Source organism: Lotus japonicus, chromosome 2 (assembly GCF_012489685.1).
Source record: "Lotus japonicus ecotype B-129 chromosome 2, LjGifu_v1.2".
Lineage (NCBI taxonomy): Eukaryota > Viridiplantae > Streptophyta > Magnoliopsida > Fabales > Fabaceae > Lotus > Lotus japonicus.
This window is the reverse complement of record NC_080042.1, coordinates 52,585,337-52,603,174: the sequence shown is the minus strand read 5'-3', so window position 1 is coordinate 52,603,174 and position 17,838 is coordinate 52,585,337. Positions and strand designations below refer to the sequence as shown.

Sequence of the window (17,838 nt, the reverse complement as noted above, 5' to 3'; positions counted from 1 at the left end):
CCGCGTGGAGGAGGAACATCCAAAGCGGTAAAGCCACTAGTGCATTGGGCTGCAGAACCTTCACCCACCTTCAATATGTACTAAAGAAACCAAGAAGAAAATTGGATCAGTGAGGAACAGGGAAACCATTCATGGATAAAGCCAAAATCAATTATGGAGAGAGGTCTGTTAGTAATTTCTAGGTACCAAAACTGATTCTGAAAAAAAGTAAGCTAATCCAAACATGCTGAATAGTCGGTTTTTGTTTGCTCTTTTTTAAAAATAATTTGTCTTTGTTTGCTCTTTTTTTAAAAGAATTTGTCTTTCAACAATTTGATGATCAGCTGTCAAAAGCAACTACTCTGGTTTGAAATTATACCTCATGTAGAGCAAGGTCAAAAACCTTTCCACCAATAGTAAAGGAAACAATAGACATTGAAGAGATCTTTGCACAGTCAACAGATGATGCTCCCATTGGCCATTGGGTTAGGCATTTTCACAAAGCTGCAATATCATGACAAGGGTTGGAATCAATAGGCGAAGTAGGATTTGATTAATTGAGTACTCAAATGACAAAATCAAAGACTTAACAAAATCAACAGATGATGCTCTCATTGGGTTAGGCATTTTATCACAAAGCTGCTTAACAAATTGTAATAATCTGAATTACAGATAATTCACCCCAATGAGTGTATCCAAAACAGTTCAAACCACACCAAAAATTAACGAATGTAAACACTGAGCATAAACATACCGCATCAGATGCGTCTTTGGCTTACCTAAACCGCCTAGAACGTTGCTGATTCATCTTAGCCCTGGGCGCAACACCGTCTACAAATTCAAACCGCCAAAAAAATTAACAACTAACCATCACCGATAACAACACACACAGAGCAAGCAAATTCACACAATCAAAATTAAGGAAACTGAAGCTTAATATCTTTTATTGAACAAAAACCTGAATTTAAATACATCAGAAAGATAACTAGTGAACCTAAACTCTAGCATAAGTCTAGGAACTGAATATAAAAACATAAAAGATACTAATATCTCCACTAACAACTTAGTGGCATATCTTATTTGACTTATTCAAATTAAAAAACCAAACTTCTCTAAGCATCATTCGAGGGCACGTGATTAATTTGTCAACCGAAACACAAACCAATAGCCATGTAAAGCAGCTTCCGAGGCGGAACTATGACAAATAGCCTGTCAATGTAATCGAACACGCACTCAAACACCTCATCGAAAGAGGTCGGAGATGGCTGCAATCAAACAACAACAAAACTCATTCAAAATTTTCAATTTCAGAATCCAAAAAATATAGTTTGTTCGGTTAAACAGTTACCCTATCCTCATGGGGAAGCAAGGGTGAATGATGTCGTTCACGTCGACAATCGCCATTGGAAATTGATAGAAGATTTAGACTAGTTAAAACACAAACACAAATTAAACACGTGAATAACCAGCAACAAGATAGAGAGCAAACAATGCAATATAACAATGAAACATGTTTACAATTAAAATAACAAGAGAACGAGTTCAGAGTAGCCTGGATTGAAGCACGCTAGGCGCTGTTCTTAGAGAGAAAACGCCTCAACTAAACTGGATAGAATAAGAACTTGATGTGCAGCGAAAGATCCCTTAATTGATGCACAAACTGTGCTCATTGAATATTGATTAATGGAAAAACCAGTGAAAATTAGAATAAGAAGAAGACAATAGTGTGTTCTGTTTTTCTGTGTTGTGAAAGTCGTTTCAAGACTCCTTTTGTAAAGCTTTTGTGCCAACGTAATGCCAGAGGAATAGGCAACTGAGAAAAAATTAAGAACGTGCAATGGGGGTGGAGATATTTTCTAACAGCTATAAACAAAACTGAATTAAGAAACAAATCCCTAAAAGTAGGATAAAGACTTTGAAGTCAAAATCATATCTGAAAGATATAATAGTTTTTAAAAAATAAAATGTCACTAACATAAAATAGGATTTTAAATGAACTAACTATAAATTTTTCCAACAATCCCCCACAAGTCCTCATGTAATCTTCCTTTTCAAATTTTTTAGAGATTTTTCTAAAAGATCCCTCCACAAGGATAATTTTCACAAGGCAATGTCTTGATCCTTTAACAAAAGCTATGCTATGTTTGGCATGTCATGTCATTTTAGTTAGTTCAAACCTTATTTGACTAGTTTAAAACTAATTTGACTAATTTAAAAGTTCATTACAAGTGTTTGTTAAATGAATTTACTTAAGTAACTTAGAGCTATTTTAATAAGCTACTTAAGATAGGTAAAACTTATTAAATTTATTCTTATTTTTATCCTTATCATTTTATTAAAATTTTACTATTACTTTGTTTATATATCAGCTAACTTTTCACCGTAAGTGTCAAAGATAATAAAGATTTGCTTTAAATACAGGCAATAAAGGCTCATCTAAACTGAGACTCACTGATTCACATCACTAGCTATGGCGACATACAAAGTTGGCAAAGCGATGGAACTTTTCTAAAAGTAGAAAAGAGTATGCAAATGAAAACACCATCATCATGCATATTCGTGCAGATAAGGTTGAAAAATGAAAACTCATCTCCCATCCCAGTCTCTAAGCTCCAATCTATCACCATTGTATTCACGAGCCTAATATCTATTAATTATATGCAGATGTCATGCATGTGTGCAGCGCAGCTTTGAAAATATCACGATATGACACCTTGCTACCGAAGCTATAACTTCATTTATTATTCTAGTATTATATTCCACACCCTGCTACTAACAAATTAATGTTTACTTGATCATACCTAGAACTTCCATAAAATATCTCCCATCCCCTCCCTACTTTGTCCATGAAACTTACCTTCAAAATTGGGAAAATCGGAAAAGTAAGTAACGCAGACGCAAAGAAATGAAAAAAATATTGAGCACAACTTAGATTGTGGTAGTTGGTGCTGGTAGGAGTGCATCAAGCACACCCTAGGTATTGGAAAATAAAATAAGTCATCATATATAATAACGATTACTTAATTAAAAAAAATTAATCAATAATGTGGTGATCGGACTCCCTTTAGAGAATTGGACTTCAAACAAACTCTTCACGCCCCTTTTAAAAATTTAGTTAATTGTATTTAAGAAATTATTCTCATTTAATTTATATTAGCTTTTCAAAATTACACATAACTCACTTTTCTTAGTTTTTATTTATCGTTGATATTTAAGAGAGTGGAAAAAAGCGAAAGGTTTTTTTGTAAAAGATAATTAATGTGTACGTACCTCCAATTCAACTCTAATTAAAATATTCAATGTGCATGCACCTCCAATTTAGTTCTTTTAAGGAAGATAGAGTACTAAATTAGTTAACCACCATCTACCCCGATAACAATCTTATTTTCATCTTTCACACTCGTTATTGTCTTTGTTGCTTTGCGTTGGTGCCACCAATTGGTATAGTAATTTGCTCATTAATACAAGTTTCTTTTCTACTAAATGAAACCCATGCAAATAACACAACTTGCGTCCAAAAGGAAAGAAAAATTAAACGAAAATTGAGCAGAAAACAAAATATTACCAGAGACACTTTAGAAATTAAATGTTAAGGTAAAAGAATGGATAAAATAAAACTACAAACGAAAAATAGGAACAAATTCAAAAAAGGGAAGAAAAAAAAAACTTGGGATCTTTCATCGATGGTGGGTGGACATTAATTCTCTGCTCCTTTGTCATTGTCGCCATAACAAGCCGCACCTTTCCTTTCTTCATTTTCTACTTGTGGGACTACCTGTTTTGGGGACACATGGAAAGCACCAAAATATCATTCTCATGTTAAGATTTGGATCTCAATTAATAATAATGTGATAAATAAATGTATTTATAAGCAAAGATCGAACAAATAGGAGTGAAGTAGGTCAGACTGCTCGTCAGAGGCTCGCGCTCTAACTCGTCGATGGGCCAACCTAACTTGTTTATTGAAAATGTCAGACTTATGTTTTTTGACCTAATAGGTCAAGCTATAAAAAATGTCTGACTAAGTAAAAATGCTGGGTTCAAGTTTGTAAACACAATCTGTTTACATAATATATTGTTTTTATTAATAATTAAAAAAAGTTTGTTTTCTATCATCTTAATAAAAATATGTCCTTCTCATCTTAATAAAAATGCCGGCCTTTGGATCATGATCAGACGGTTGATACAACATAAGGATTTTCAATCTTCACATACAAAAACACAGGCGAGACACACACAAGTAGTCAAGTACACACCTGATCCTGTGATGAATCGCACGGCTGAGATGATCTCCTCTTCGTTCTTTTGGTTGTTTGACCCACTGAATCTGCCACGTGCAGTCGTGCATTAACCCAAAATTAAAACGAGAGAAAAAATAAAGCACAAACTGGTCAAAAAAGTGTCAGACGAGAAACCACATTAAAAACTAAAAAGTGTTTTTCTTTTTCTATAAAACTCACCCTCTTTCTGACACAGTCCACTTACCAACAGTAAAATTAATTAGTAAAATTTCTGAAAGTTTTCAGTACATTTCAAAATTTATTTTTTTCATTTAAAATTAACCTTAATTAAAAGTCAATTAATTCATCTATCTCTACCTAGTATATTATAAATTAAAGGTATGTATGTACACATGTACCCTTTATTTACATAAATACTCAATTGATTTCCATCTAATAAAAAAATATAATTTTATTTTCAACCCTAAACAAACACTTAATCAAACTTAAAGAAAATTTGATAAAATGTTTGTGTGGAGTAGCGTTTAAAATAATTGAGTTTTAAATTTTGAAATGTACTGAAAACTTCGTGATAAGGGTATAATTAATATCTTTGACATAAAATTTAAAAAATTGAAAAGATAAGGCAGTCTGACCCAAAAGAAAAGAAGAAATAATTCATGATTATAATATTATTATTATCTACAAATATCTAATTGGCATACTCTGTGTCTTCCACGTAACGTGCTGTTTGGTTTCAATAAAAAAAACAAAACCACCAAGCACCGCTTCCTGAAGTTAAACGCGTTTTTAACGTGCATCCAAACGCTGTCTTACCAACTTCCACACTTTGAGGAAGATGAGATAAGATGCGATCATGTACCTGAGGAGGGAGCATGGTGTTTTCCGGTGCGGCAGTGTTTCATATCTAAGGTAGATTCTGAGGTGTCGGGGAGGTGGCGATCGAGGCGGAGGAAGCGGTGGTGGTGGCGGCGGTGGTTGTTCTTGTTGTCGAGCATTGTGCGGACGAAGGAGGCTTCCATGGTGTTGAGGAAGTGCACGTGCTTCTCGTCTGTCCTAAACGACGCCGTCTCGCTCGCCGGCACGTGCACCGGAGATTCCATCGTGGATCGAACGAACGAGAGAGAGAAGCGTTGGCGAGAGGAACTAAACGAAAGAAGAGTATGGTACTCGCTTTATTAACACGACACATGTTTTGCTCTGTATAAATATCAGACTCAGACCCACGTTTTTTTTTGTTGATATTTATCATTTTCTTATAAGCTTTGATATTTCTCAATTCTCATTGATATTTGCATAAATATTTATTTAATTTAGACAGTATAAAATTGGAAGCTATATAAAAATTATGCAAATAAACAGATGTTCATCGTGATCCGATCCTAGTCAAACGAATGAAATTGATTTGGATGCAATATTTTTTATTAAATATTATACTTCAAGTTTTTTTATTAAACGAATAACTTATACTTCAAGTTGTATATGAAGTAAACAAATTGCTAAATTGCTTATATTTGTATATTTCTAAACACTATTATTCATAGATATTTTCTATTTCTATTCCTCTTGTTACCAAAAAAAATCTAAATATTTTTATTTTATGAAAACTACTTTAACTTTGTCATCTTAGTTATCAAGTGTTTTTAACTAGATTTATTAATCTAATTTTATTGTTATATATATTTTGGATATTATTTTCACTAATTAGTGAAGGCTATTAATAGTACTCTAGGAGGACAAGTAGGGAAGGTGTGCAGTAGTGGAGGTGGGTAAGGTTTAAATGAGCTGGAGGTAGAAAATATCTGAGGTTCATGAGAGTCAGTCAGAGAGAGAGATATTTTGGGGATTATATAACAATGAAAAAATAAAAAATAATGAGAATTGAAAATATCCTCAGATGGTGACGTTGAGTTGTCCATGTCATATTCACTGCAAAGAGTACTTTATTGTTCTTTAGATGGTCCTTGTTGTTTAGTTTCATTTTGTTTCTGTTTCTTTTCAATATCCATGCCAAGAAATAACGTTTTTTTTTTTAGAAACAAATAACGTTTTTAAAACATTCATGTGTTTACTTGTTTTTTGTTACAACATATGTTTACTTTAATATCATATTTATAATAATTTTTTGATGTAAAAAAATATTAATAATAAATCATTTTTATTTTCCTTTTCAACTATTATTTTGAGGTCAGGGTTCTTCATTTATTTTATTACACTTGAAATTTAAATTTATGTTTGATAATTTTATTAGAATTTTAATAACATTAAAACTTATTATATTCTAACTCACTTTTATAAATTTTAACCAATATTAAAATTACGTTAACACTATACTAAAAAGTATTATGATTGAAGTTTTTTTTTATGATTGAAGTTGCTCATAACTGTAAGTTGTTGCTTAATACTCCCTCCGATTTTATAAAACTGATACTATTTTTATTCTTTTTTTTTGTTCCTATTTATTTGATACTTTTATAATTTCTAGAGTACTTTTACCAATTGTACCTTTCATTTATTGGTGGTAGAAAAATTGAAACGTTAGAATTAAGATGAGAGATAAAAGGCATAATAGAAAGTTAGATAGTAATTTTAATAAATCAAGAACATTAATTGTTATTTCTTAATACTTGTGCAACAATCATAAAATATAAGTTATATAGGAACGGGGAGAACAGTTTTTTTAATAGTTGATATGCCTCAAATTGACTAACATATTTTCATATTTTAATTTGTTATTAACTTTTTTTTCTTGACGTGCCTGAGCCTCGGGAAGATAACAAATTAGGCACCCGACTAAAAGGTTAGAGACAAAACCTTGCTTACATCAAACATAACCAAAAGAGGAGTAAAAGTCATGGTTCTCAAAAGGAAAACACAATGCTACACTAGCCAGCTAATCAGGCACCACATTAAGTTCATCAAAGCAAACGAAAACTTAATTCATCCACGAAAAGCGACTCCCTAACCAATGCGCCCAATAGTTTCCATGAAGTGATGATTCTGATCACACGTTGTTGTGATTAATTGAATAGCCTCCAAGCAGTCACTCTCAATCACTACCTGAAGAAAATCATGATTAAGGATGAATTGAATTGATGTGTAGATTGTCATAAGCTCGATGAGAAGGGGGCTGAGTCTCAGAGATTGTTAACCAAGACATCATTTGTATCCTGGAGGACACCGTCACACTCGGATGATTTATCTAACTCGATTGCACCGTTGATGTTGAATTTAAGCCAAGTAAAGTTCGGCTTCCTCCACCGAGCAGAATAGGCGTTGGCCCTTCCAAGAATTGCTTGAGGAATCGGGTGTTTGCTAATTCCCGGTGAACACGACAACATGTTTCTTCTTTACTGCGCTTGAATTTTGGTTTTGTTCAAAAAGAAGTGACACTCAAATCACAAACCAACAAAATGACATTGCTGCTGGGAAATTGCATATGAATACAAAGCTAGCATTGCTTTAGTTTCTATATATGTACATAGTTTTTTATATTTTTATTTATCGTGTGACTAATCTTCTTGGTTAGGCTTGTATTTTCTCTTCGTGTATGCAAGTTATGATCCCAGCTGATCAACTACGGCTCGACCCTGAAGTTGAGAAGACAATTAGGAGGACCAACGATAATACAAAGAAGAGAAAGCAACTTGCTGAGCAAAAAACTGAGCAAGAAACTTAAATTTCAAGTTCTTCTTCAAACCAAAAAGAAGTTATGGTTGCTGAAGGTCAAGTCGATGATAACAACAATGGTGGCAATCAGAGCACTAAGGGAGGATTTGTCAATTTCATACCAAGAATAATTATTAGGATTGGTAGACATCCAAGGAACACAAAACCACTTAAGGGAGGATTTGTCAATTACACACAAAGAAATATAATTAGGATTGGTAGACCTCAAGGAACACAAAACCACTTAAGGGAGGATTTATCAATTTCACACCAAGAAACATTATTAGGATTTGTAGACCTCAAGGAACACAAAACGCACCTCATCAACGACGAATGGTGTGAAGAGTCGAGTACTGTAAAAGCAAAGGTGAGAAAGTTCTTTGACCTGAAATTTAAATCAGTGGATCAAATTCTACCTACAATGGATGAAGTGCCTTTCAAATCCCTATCATATGATGTATCGAGTTCACTGGAGTTGATCTTCTCGATGGATGAGTTGAGGGAGGTAGTTTGGGGGTGTGCGGGGGACAAGTACCCGGGCCCAGATGGAATAAACTACAAGTTTATCAAGGAGTTTTGGGACATAATGATAGACGACTTCAAGAGGATGGCTGACGAGTTTCATGAGAACATCGTGTGGCCTCGAGGTAAAAATGCTTATTTTATGGTTTTGATCCCAAAATGGGAACCCCTCAAGGCTTGTGTGAGTTCCAACCAATATCACTTATCAATTACCTCTACAAGGTAATGTCAAAGGTGTTAGCAAACATACTCAAGGGGTACTATCGTCAGTGATTGGTAGTTGTCAGTTTGCTTTTGTTGGGGAGAGGAATATGCTAGATAGCGTTCTTATAGCAAACGAAGTGGTCCATGAGGCGGGAAGGAGAACCAACCAACTTTTATTTTGAAAATCGACTCCGAAAAGGCATATGATTCAATGAATTGGGGATGTTTGCTATACATGCTTAGACGCCTGAATTTTGATGAAAGGTGGGTGAAATGGATTAGGGGTTGCTTGAATTGATCATCTGTCTCTATCTTGGTGAATGGAAGCCCAAATGAAGAGTTTAGGATGGAGAAGGGCCTTAGCAGAGGGATCCCGTTGCCCCCTTCCTGTTCATAATCATTGCAGAAGGACTGAATGGGCTAGTTAAGTGAGTGGTGTTGAAATGTATGTTATCTTCGTTCGGATTCATATCTGAAGAGGGGCTCGACATATCACTTCTGCAATTTGCTGATGAAACCATCTTTTTTGGAGAGGTAACTATGCAAAAAAATTATGTTGTCAAGAGCATAGTACGGTGTTTCGCGATAATTGCATGACTAAATGTAAACTTCTTTAAAGGCTTAATTGCACTTTTGGTCCCACACGAATTAACAAAGTGCATTTGGAAATCCTAACGTTAAAATAGCAGATGGAGTCCCAAATATGATTGGCATATTTTAAATGATGTGGAAGTTTAGCAGGAGAGAGAAGAAGCCATGTGCATCTCACGTAAGAAGAAGCCAACTTTAAATCCCTAAATTGATTTCCCAATTCCCAAATTGAAAGCTTCAAATCCTAGCTGTAGGGGGATGCAAACGAACTCATGGTGGCCATGATGAAGAGATGAATTCGCATGGAAGAACCGATGAGAGGCGTCGTAGAAGGCAAGAGGAGAACGAAGGTAGCGAGATTTCTTCTACTTCTACTGGTAATGGAAGGAGGAGATGAAGTTTGAAATTTTGTGACTGTTGTGTTGAAACTCATCTCTCGACATAAAAAACTGGTGTGAACCCTGGAAGGAGGTTCTATGGTTGCGGTATGCATATTGTAACCAGTTTTTTAATTTTTTTGCTTCCATTTTCTGCTATCATAACTGTGTTCTATGGCAAAACCAGGAGCATGGAAGGAAAGTATGTGACTTCTTTGAATGGTATGATGAGATTGGGGGTGAAAGCCAAAAGCTACTGATCGTCGCGTTGAGAAGGAGCATTGAAGCTATAAAAAAAATAATTCAGATCCTAGCTTGTTGTTTGTTCATTGTCATGATGTTTGGGGGAAAGTAATGATGTTTGTACTTAAAAAAATGTTTGTACTTGGTTGTGTATGATGAAAATGTTATGATGTTATGCAATAAATGAAAATGTTGTAGTTGAAAGTAATGATGTTAGTGGCTTATGTTTGTGAAGACTGGGAAGCTTCTAGTTGCACTTGAATCTGCTTTAGATTCATATTTCCTCTTAAATATCATCTTATATTTGTTGTGCAAAGCGTGTATTGGTTTGTACTAGTCCAATTTGAATGCAGGTCCATTGATTGGAATTCCATGATAAATTATTTCGTAGTCACCATCATAACTAAGCTAAACTCAAATTGAGTTGTAGACAAATGACTGGTCTATATGAAGTGAATCCCTTTTTCCAATTTATCTCAATACTTTTTTATCTGACTAAACTCTAGGATGCTACTAGTTTTGGTCCGATCTTAGATCACAGGTTATACCATAAATCCAGAGATTATTGTGTCCATTAGTGACAAATATAATTCGACTATGCTCCCCTAGTTGCTTAAGTTCTAGTGCAACTTTAAAAAAGGATAATTAATTAAAGGGACCACTAAAATGTAAAATAAATGGTATAAACTAATTAACCATTCCAAATAGTCCCTAGGAAACTAATTATAGGTAGAAAGTTGTCCATGACTAAGATTGTAAAGGGGTTGCCTCTTTTTGTTGGTATTTCCCTGTAATTTCTCAGCCAACAGAGTAAAGTAATATTATCTAATCATGATGTACCAAATACATGTACTAAACTACTAGTTAAAACAAAGAAATGAAAGGAAATGGAACAAGTTGCAGAATGCAAGTACCAAATCAATTTTTTTTATCATTCAATGGAAAGTATCTAAAAGTTAAGACTTTAATTGCATTCAACAAAATAGGAGCCTAAATTAGCATCAGTACTTGAATGCATCCAAAAGAAGCCTAAATTGGCATTAGTTGTTCATAGCATAACTCAAAAACCTAAACTTGCAACCACATAAATACTTGTTCAACATCTTAAAGTACACCAAACATCATAAATACTTAGCCTAAATAGTTCATCCCTAAACATAACATCAAAATCCTCAAACTACTGAGTTGCACTAATATCTTGAATTTTACTTTTTCTCCCCCTCCTAGGTGCAGGGTGAGATCCAGTAGGTGCTGGCTGAGAACCAACAAGTGGATTCTGAGATCTTTTTCTTCCTTCAGCTGCTTGCTTGGAACTTGCAGTAGCTTTTCCCTTCTTTGTAGTTCCAGTAGCTTGCGTTGCCTTCTCTGCTCGTACAACAACTTGTTTTGAACTTTCACTTGCATTAGTCTTCTTCCCTCTCACAGCAGGCTTTTTTGATCTTGTAGTAGCCTGAGTTCAAGTTCCAGCATCATTTCTAGCAGTTTGTGCCCTCTGCTCTGGTTGCAACTCATATGTATTTTCCTGTGAAATTACACTTGTTTCAATATCCAGCTATTGTATTTCATTTATTTCAATAACCCATAATGAAAGGCAAACACAACTTACCTGATTTCCCCCTGTAGGAATGGTCATGTCAGCTGTTGTCTTACCCTTGCAAGTTCTGTTGTTGTATCCATACTCTCCACACCTCTTGCACTTAACAGTGTTATGATGCCTTCTCAACTTATTTGGGTCTTTAGGTTCATCATTTGTCTTAACTCTCTGCTTCTTTGGTCAGTCAGGGGTCATCCTAACAAAACGTGGATTTAGTGGTAGTGTTTGCACCTCTAGCCACAACTTGGCTCCACTGTTGGGCAAGAGTTAGCATAACTTTGTAAGAATGTATGCCTCCTACAAAATTCAAGATGACAGTAAGAAGTAGCAATTAATCATCTAATGTAATATGGACCAAAACTATAGCATTACATGTATGATGTATCAACATAGTTTTCAATGGTTATTATAGAACATGCAAGCCACAACGTGTACACATGGAATCCCTGAAAGGTCTCACCTCCTACAAGCACATGCTTTTTCCTTCAGATTCACCCTATACTTGTCAATATCCCTACTGACTTCAAAAAGTGAATAATCATCATCCCCATTCCAGTTAACTTTTCACCAATCAGAATGTTTTTTCACTATCTCTAGTTTTTACTGGATCACATGACACAACTGGCTTGGCCTCCACCTTTGCATTAAGTCTCTCTGCTTGACTATTCTATTTGTCATGTAGAATTTCAATCCTTGAAGGAGAGAAATTATTGGCTTGTCCCTATGGTCCAGAATATCCCCTATTAAAAGCCTCACACATATTGTTTACTTGTAAATCACACTTGGTGTGAGGGCTATAGGCTGATCTGGACCTGAATTTTGAAGGAAGCCTCATCATTTCTTCATAAGCAGCTTCATTTAAGGCTTTCATCTGGTCCATTGCGGTCTTCCATTTAGGGACAGTGCTAGCTCTAGATGCCTTCTAGATAGCATTCTTCAGTAACTCTCATGGGAATTTCTTTCTAAAGTTGGCATACAAGTGCTTCATACATAACCTATTCTCCAAGTTTTCATCTAAACTAGCTAGAGTAGGTATCAGCCCCTGTAAACATAATAAACTTGAATGAGATCACCTTCTGTTGAAACAAAGAAAATAACAAACAACATTCACGCTCAAATAAGAGACAATTGAAACAAACAGAAAAACAAATAGTATTCACACTCAAATAAGAGACAATTGAAACAAACAGAAAAAGAAAAGATAAATGTTACCTTCTGTTGATCAGATATGAAGGACCACCTTCTCTTCTGCACTTGATTGAGATCACTGAGTAGGAGTTCTAGAATCCAAGCCCAGGAATCTATGGTCTCAGCTTCTACAACAACATAGGCAATAGGAAACATTTGGTTGTTTCAATATTTGCCATCAACTCCTCCATAAACTCCCTTGAGAAAGCATCCATCCAACCCTATCAGTGGCATGCAATGCTTAGCAAAAGAAGGCTTAATCCAGTTTTTGGTCCCCAACCTTTGTCATAAATATGGCTTTAGTCCCTCACCGAAGTAAAGGTGGGGATTGGTCCTCAGTTTTTTTGCAAAATAGCTGGTTTTGGTCCCTCCGGCCGTTTGAGTCAACGCCGGAGCTCCGACGGCTAATGTGGCCTTGCCACGTCAATTAATGAACCTTGTTGGATTTTTTTTCTTTTTCCATTTAATTATTTTTATCTTAATTTTTTTATTAATCAGATTATTAATTATTTAAAAAACTAAAAACAAAACTGATCATCCTTATCAACATCATCTTCAAACCTTGTCGTGTCTCAGGACTCAGGAGACTTCCTTGAAACCCTTTTTCTTTTCCTCCGTTAAGCAAAGCATGCTGAGCATCCATGGCTATGAGATGAGTGAACGGAGCCAAAGGTCACCATCAGTCTGCTCCCTCTCTTCCCGTTCTCCTTTTTCTTTTAGTCACTGTAACCCTAGATCTACAATGAAACCAAGAAGACCCAGATCTAAAACTCAGATCCAGAAATCATACCCAGAAAGTTCCGGTGTCGCTGCTCGCGCACTCTGCTCCCGGCGCCGCAACCCTCTCAGTTTTCGTCACTGCTACCAGATCCATGTCTGCCGCTCATCCTCCCGGTTTCCTACGTTGGTTCTAGCTTCGGGTCTTACAGCGCTGTCGTTGTCCCTTTCAATTCATGCTACTACTCTTTAATGTGTGTGGCTTTGTTGATTTGGGTGTTTCACATGAGTAAAAGGTACTCTTTGTTGATTCTGTAGAAGAAATTCTGGTTGGAAGGGTGTAATTATACCGCAGAATTTCTGGAAGGCCGATGGTGAAGGATGTGATTCGTGGCCCTCTGTTGTGTACCTGGCTCCTTTTGTTTCTGTTTCTCCCTGCTGCATTGCGACTCTGTTTCGCTTCTCTTCTTTGTGCTCTGTTTCTTTTTCTTCTTTTGTTTGTTTTCTTTTTATGTAATATCCATGGTGACACCCCTTTGTGCTTATTTATTCGTGCCCACTTAGTGTTTGCTTCCAAACAATTTTCTTTTCCTTGTTTCTTTACCTTAGCTTTAGTTGTACTCACATGGCGCAGACCAATATGAAAAGAGTAATGATTTGCTAAAAGAAAAGAAGTGAGGAGGAAAATGGGTTTGAGTTGGGGAGAGAAGAGAAAAAAAAATATCAAGTTTGAAATTTAGACTTTAAAGTGTTGGGTTTGTATGGGTTGAAGAGGATTGATGAACATAGGTTGAAGATTGTAGTTGTTGGGTTTTCTGGAAAATATGGGTTGAAGAAGATGAAGAAGAAGATAGATGGGTTTTTTTTAAAATTAATTAAGAAGAAGGTTAATTAGTGAGGGTTAATGGTGCTAAAATATTATTATTTTTAAATAAAAAAAGAAAAAAAAATCCATAAAGGTTCATTAATTGACGTGACAGTGCCACATCAGCTGTCGGAGCTCCGACGTTGACCAAAACGGCCGGAGGGACCAAAACCAGCTATTTTGCCAAAAACTGGGGACCAATCCTCACCTTTACTCCGGCGAGGGACTAAAGCCATATTTATGACAAAGATTGGGGACCAAAAACTGGATTAAGCCGCAAAATAATTCTTAACTGCAGCAAAACAAATGTAGATCCTCTAAAAAACTAGGCAATGAGGCCCAATAGTGCTCTTAATAATGACTGTGTTCCCAGGGGTGCTTCTAAGCAATTCTTCACCATAGCTTCTCGGATGATGATACTGTTGAATACTAGCCCCATGAATCATGTCGAGAGACTTCACCTTAGCTCTATAAGCTTTGTGTCTGCCAACAGTGATGCCCCACCTGACTTTTGCCTCTTCTACAAACCCATGAATCTTGATATTTGGTGAGTGTCTCAGGATATGCATAAATTGCTTTGCAAGCCAATATGATTTTGCATTTCTATTTGTACCAGTTCTGCAGCAGTTATGCTCATCACATAAACTTACCAGTTGCCAAGCAGGTCTGATTGGTGTCTTGGCTATTCTCATGTAAAATGGACATTTTGGCACACACTTCACAACAGCCCTAGTCTTGTCATTTTTCTTAATCTTCAGATTTTTCCTTGTCTGCAGTGCGTAGTCCTTGACTGCATCCTTAAAAGTGTCCTTGTTATTGAACATCTCCACCTTCTAATGAATGTCTAAACCTCCTAAATTCTGTTTAGGATTCACCAAGTCATCTTCAATATCATCTAGGTTGTCATAGTCTTCAGAGTCACCATCTTCATCACTTAGTTCCTCATATCCAACAGGAACACCAGTAAATGGTCCCTCTTCCTCTACAACATGAAATTATGAATCACCAAATCCTGGATCTGGATTAGCCCTTGCTACATCTCTCAGAGACTCAGGGGGTAAAACTTGTTGCCAGTCCCAATTTTCCTCATAATCACTATCATCTAGTGAATACATCACTAGTTGATTCATCTTAGAGCACATAAGAATCATCATCAGACATATCTTCATCATCCACAACTGTCTTACCTTTTCCTTTGTCAGCAACTCGAGTCACAACTTCATTCACAACCTCAACATTCACAGCAGCAGCCACAAATCCAGCCTCTTGATTCACAGCCTCTTGATTCATAGCCTCTTGATTCACAACCTCTTCATTCACATCCTCTTCATTCACAACCTCTTCATCAACCACAACCTGATCTTTACAATCTTTTGAAAGCTGAAGTACATCCTTATCACACTCAAGTGGCTTTAACCCAATAAAGTCATTTGAAAGATGCATGTACCAACAGTTATAACTGACATACCACAAGCTTTTTACCATTTTCCCACCTCAATTATAGATAACTCATCCGTATCTAGATGCTTGAAAACTTGACAAGCTCCATTATAATATGGGATAGTTGGGTCTCCTGCAAATTTCCCTCCATGATGCATGTGGAAGGCCACCACATGGCGTATAGTAGGCCTGACAAAAGACAAACCATATATGACAAACAATACATACTTTACCCTAAATAACAAACAAATGCATTAAACACCTACACCAACCCTTTCATTCTACATAAATAAGAGAAAACAAAGATTAAAAAACACACTAACAGACCAATGCATTGAACACCTACATCAACCCTTTCATTCTACATTTTTTTTTGAATGCCAAATTTATATATATATATATATATATATATATATAAAATAAAAAAGCACTAGCGGTGCTACAGGCCCAATGGGCAAAAACAAAAGAAAAAAAAGAGGAGCAACCTACACAGATTAAACAACCTTAATCCCTAACAGGACCAGAACAGCTTAGTGGTTTGCCTCAGCTAGCACAGACATGAAATATGAGAAGTAAAACAAAGGAACCACCCTTTCATTCTACATAAATAAGATAAAATAAAGATTAAAAAACGAACCTTGCAACAGTTCCAGGAGGCAGAGTATAATCAAAGAAAGAGAAACCTTTGTTCCGAGTCTTCTCTTTTCCCCTTGAGTCTTCTCCTTTCTTCCTCTCCCTTGCCATTCGAACTTCAGTCATGATCTGCTTCAGAAGAGACTCTCAAAGTATAAATAACGATACCTATCTTTTGGAGGTATAATTTGCTTGATCAAAGCAGCCCTATCTTCAATCCCCTTGTATTTTCTTTCCTTCTTTAAGATGCCACCCGGTATTGTTGTGAAATGCAATCGAATTATAAGAACCTTTATGTGGAGGGGGGGAGCGGATGGAGAAGGTAAGCTTGCATGGGTAAATTGGAAGAGAATATGCATACCATAGAGAGAGGGAGTTGGGTTGAAGGACTGAAGGATTTTCAATAAGGCACTACTTGGGAAGTGGTTTTTTTATAAGCACTTGGGAAGTGGTGCTAGAGAATGTTGAGGGAGAAAGAGAGTTTGTGATGTTAGATTCTGGATGCAATATACATGAATTCCATGCACATGGAGGAATCTGAATATAGTGTGTTTAGAGGTTGAGAAAGGGAATTGGTTAAGCGAGACAATCAGTCGGAGAATAGGGGATGGAAGGGATGTAAGCTTTTGGTGTGAGAACTGGGTGGGGGTGGGCGAACTGAAGGAAGTTTATCCAAGGTTATTCAACCTATATGTACTATAGGAGGCATCAATTCTGGAAATGGGGGAGTGGTTAAACGAAGCTTGGGTGTGGAAATTTAAGTGGCGAAGGGACATATTTGAGAGTGAAAAACTTCAGGTGGAGGATATGAAGAGACAAATAGGCAATTTTTCACCAAAGTTGGGACAACACGATTCTTGGTTTTGGACAAGAGACGATTCAGGCCGTTGCGGTATCAAGTCAACATATGAAGTACTCCAAGGTGATTCAACTGAGGTTGAGGGGCGTTTTTCAGTAGATAGTTGCAAACTAAAGCACCCTCGGGTATGATTGAAGTTGCCTAGAAGGTCTTGATTAATAGAATACAAACTAGAGTGGATTTGGCAAGAAGGAATGTGTTGCCATAAAATGCAGAGTTAAATTGTGGATTATGCTCAAATGATGAAAAATATATCCCACATATATTCTTTAACTGCTCACTGTCGTGGAAAGTGTAGAGGAGGGTATATAATTAACTGGGTATTCACATAATGCTACCAAGGACTGTTGCGGAACATGTCCTTCAACATGGATGCTCTATTTTGGGAAGTAACAAAGCATCCCGAGTGTTGTATCAAATTTGAGTAGTTGCTGTCAATGCAATCTAGTTCTGCGGAAATGGCCTGGTTCAGTGTTCCGAGGTGAGGAAGTTCAGACTGACAGAGTTGAGGAGTGTGTCCAATTTAAGGTTTGGTTGTGGATGAAAGAAAATAACAAAATGTTTTGTGCATCCTTCTTTGTGTGGTTCATGAACCTCTTGGTTTGCATTAAGTCGCTGTGAGTCTTCAATGTCACGAGTTGGTGCCCATTTGGTTTTGTTATATTCCTACATCTATTGTTGTCTAGTGTGATGGATTTATAGAGCATGTGATGTTG

The 17,838-nt window shown here is 36.2% G+C and overlaps 1 protein-coding gene and 2 long non-coding RNA genes across 3 annotated transcripts; 1 reads left to right on the top strand and 2 right to left on the bottom strand.

Moving 5' to 3' along the window:
• Positions 1 to 3,521: 3,521 nt before the first annotated feature.
• On the bottom strand, positions 3,522 to 5,445 carry LOC130738299 (uncharacterized). The gene is made up of 3 exons (XM_057590273.1): positions 5,083 to 5,445; positions 4,236 to 4,306; positions 3,522 to 3,754 (listed from the first exon to the last, which is right to left on the bottom strand). The coding sequence occupies exons 1-3, from the start codon at positions 5,321 to 5,323 to the stop codon at positions 3,677 to 3,679; spliced, it is 390 nt and encodes a 129-aa protein (XP_057446256.1). The 5' UTR covers positions 5,324 to 5,445; the 3' UTR covers positions 3,522 to 3,676.
• A 3,872-nt stretch (positions 5,446 to 9,317) lies between these two features.
• Positions 9,318 to 10,034, top strand: LOC130735450 (uncharacterized). The gene is made up of 2 exons (XR_009018456.1): positions 9,318 to 9,691; positions 9,771 to 10,034. It is a non-coding gene; the product is annotated as an uncharacterized LOC130735450 (long non-coding RNA).
• A 782-nt stretch (positions 10,035 to 10,816) lies between these two features.
• On the bottom strand, positions 10,817 to 14,169 carry LOC130738298 (uncharacterized). The gene is made up of 4 exons (XR_009019320.1): positions 12,633 to 14,169; positions 11,881 to 12,462; positions 11,433 to 11,717; positions 10,817 to 11,348 (listed from the first exon to the last, which is right to left on the bottom strand). It is a non-coding gene; the product is annotated as an uncharacterized LOC130738298 (long non-coding RNA).
• Between the last annotated feature and the right edge of the window lie 3,669 nt (positions 14,170 to 17,838).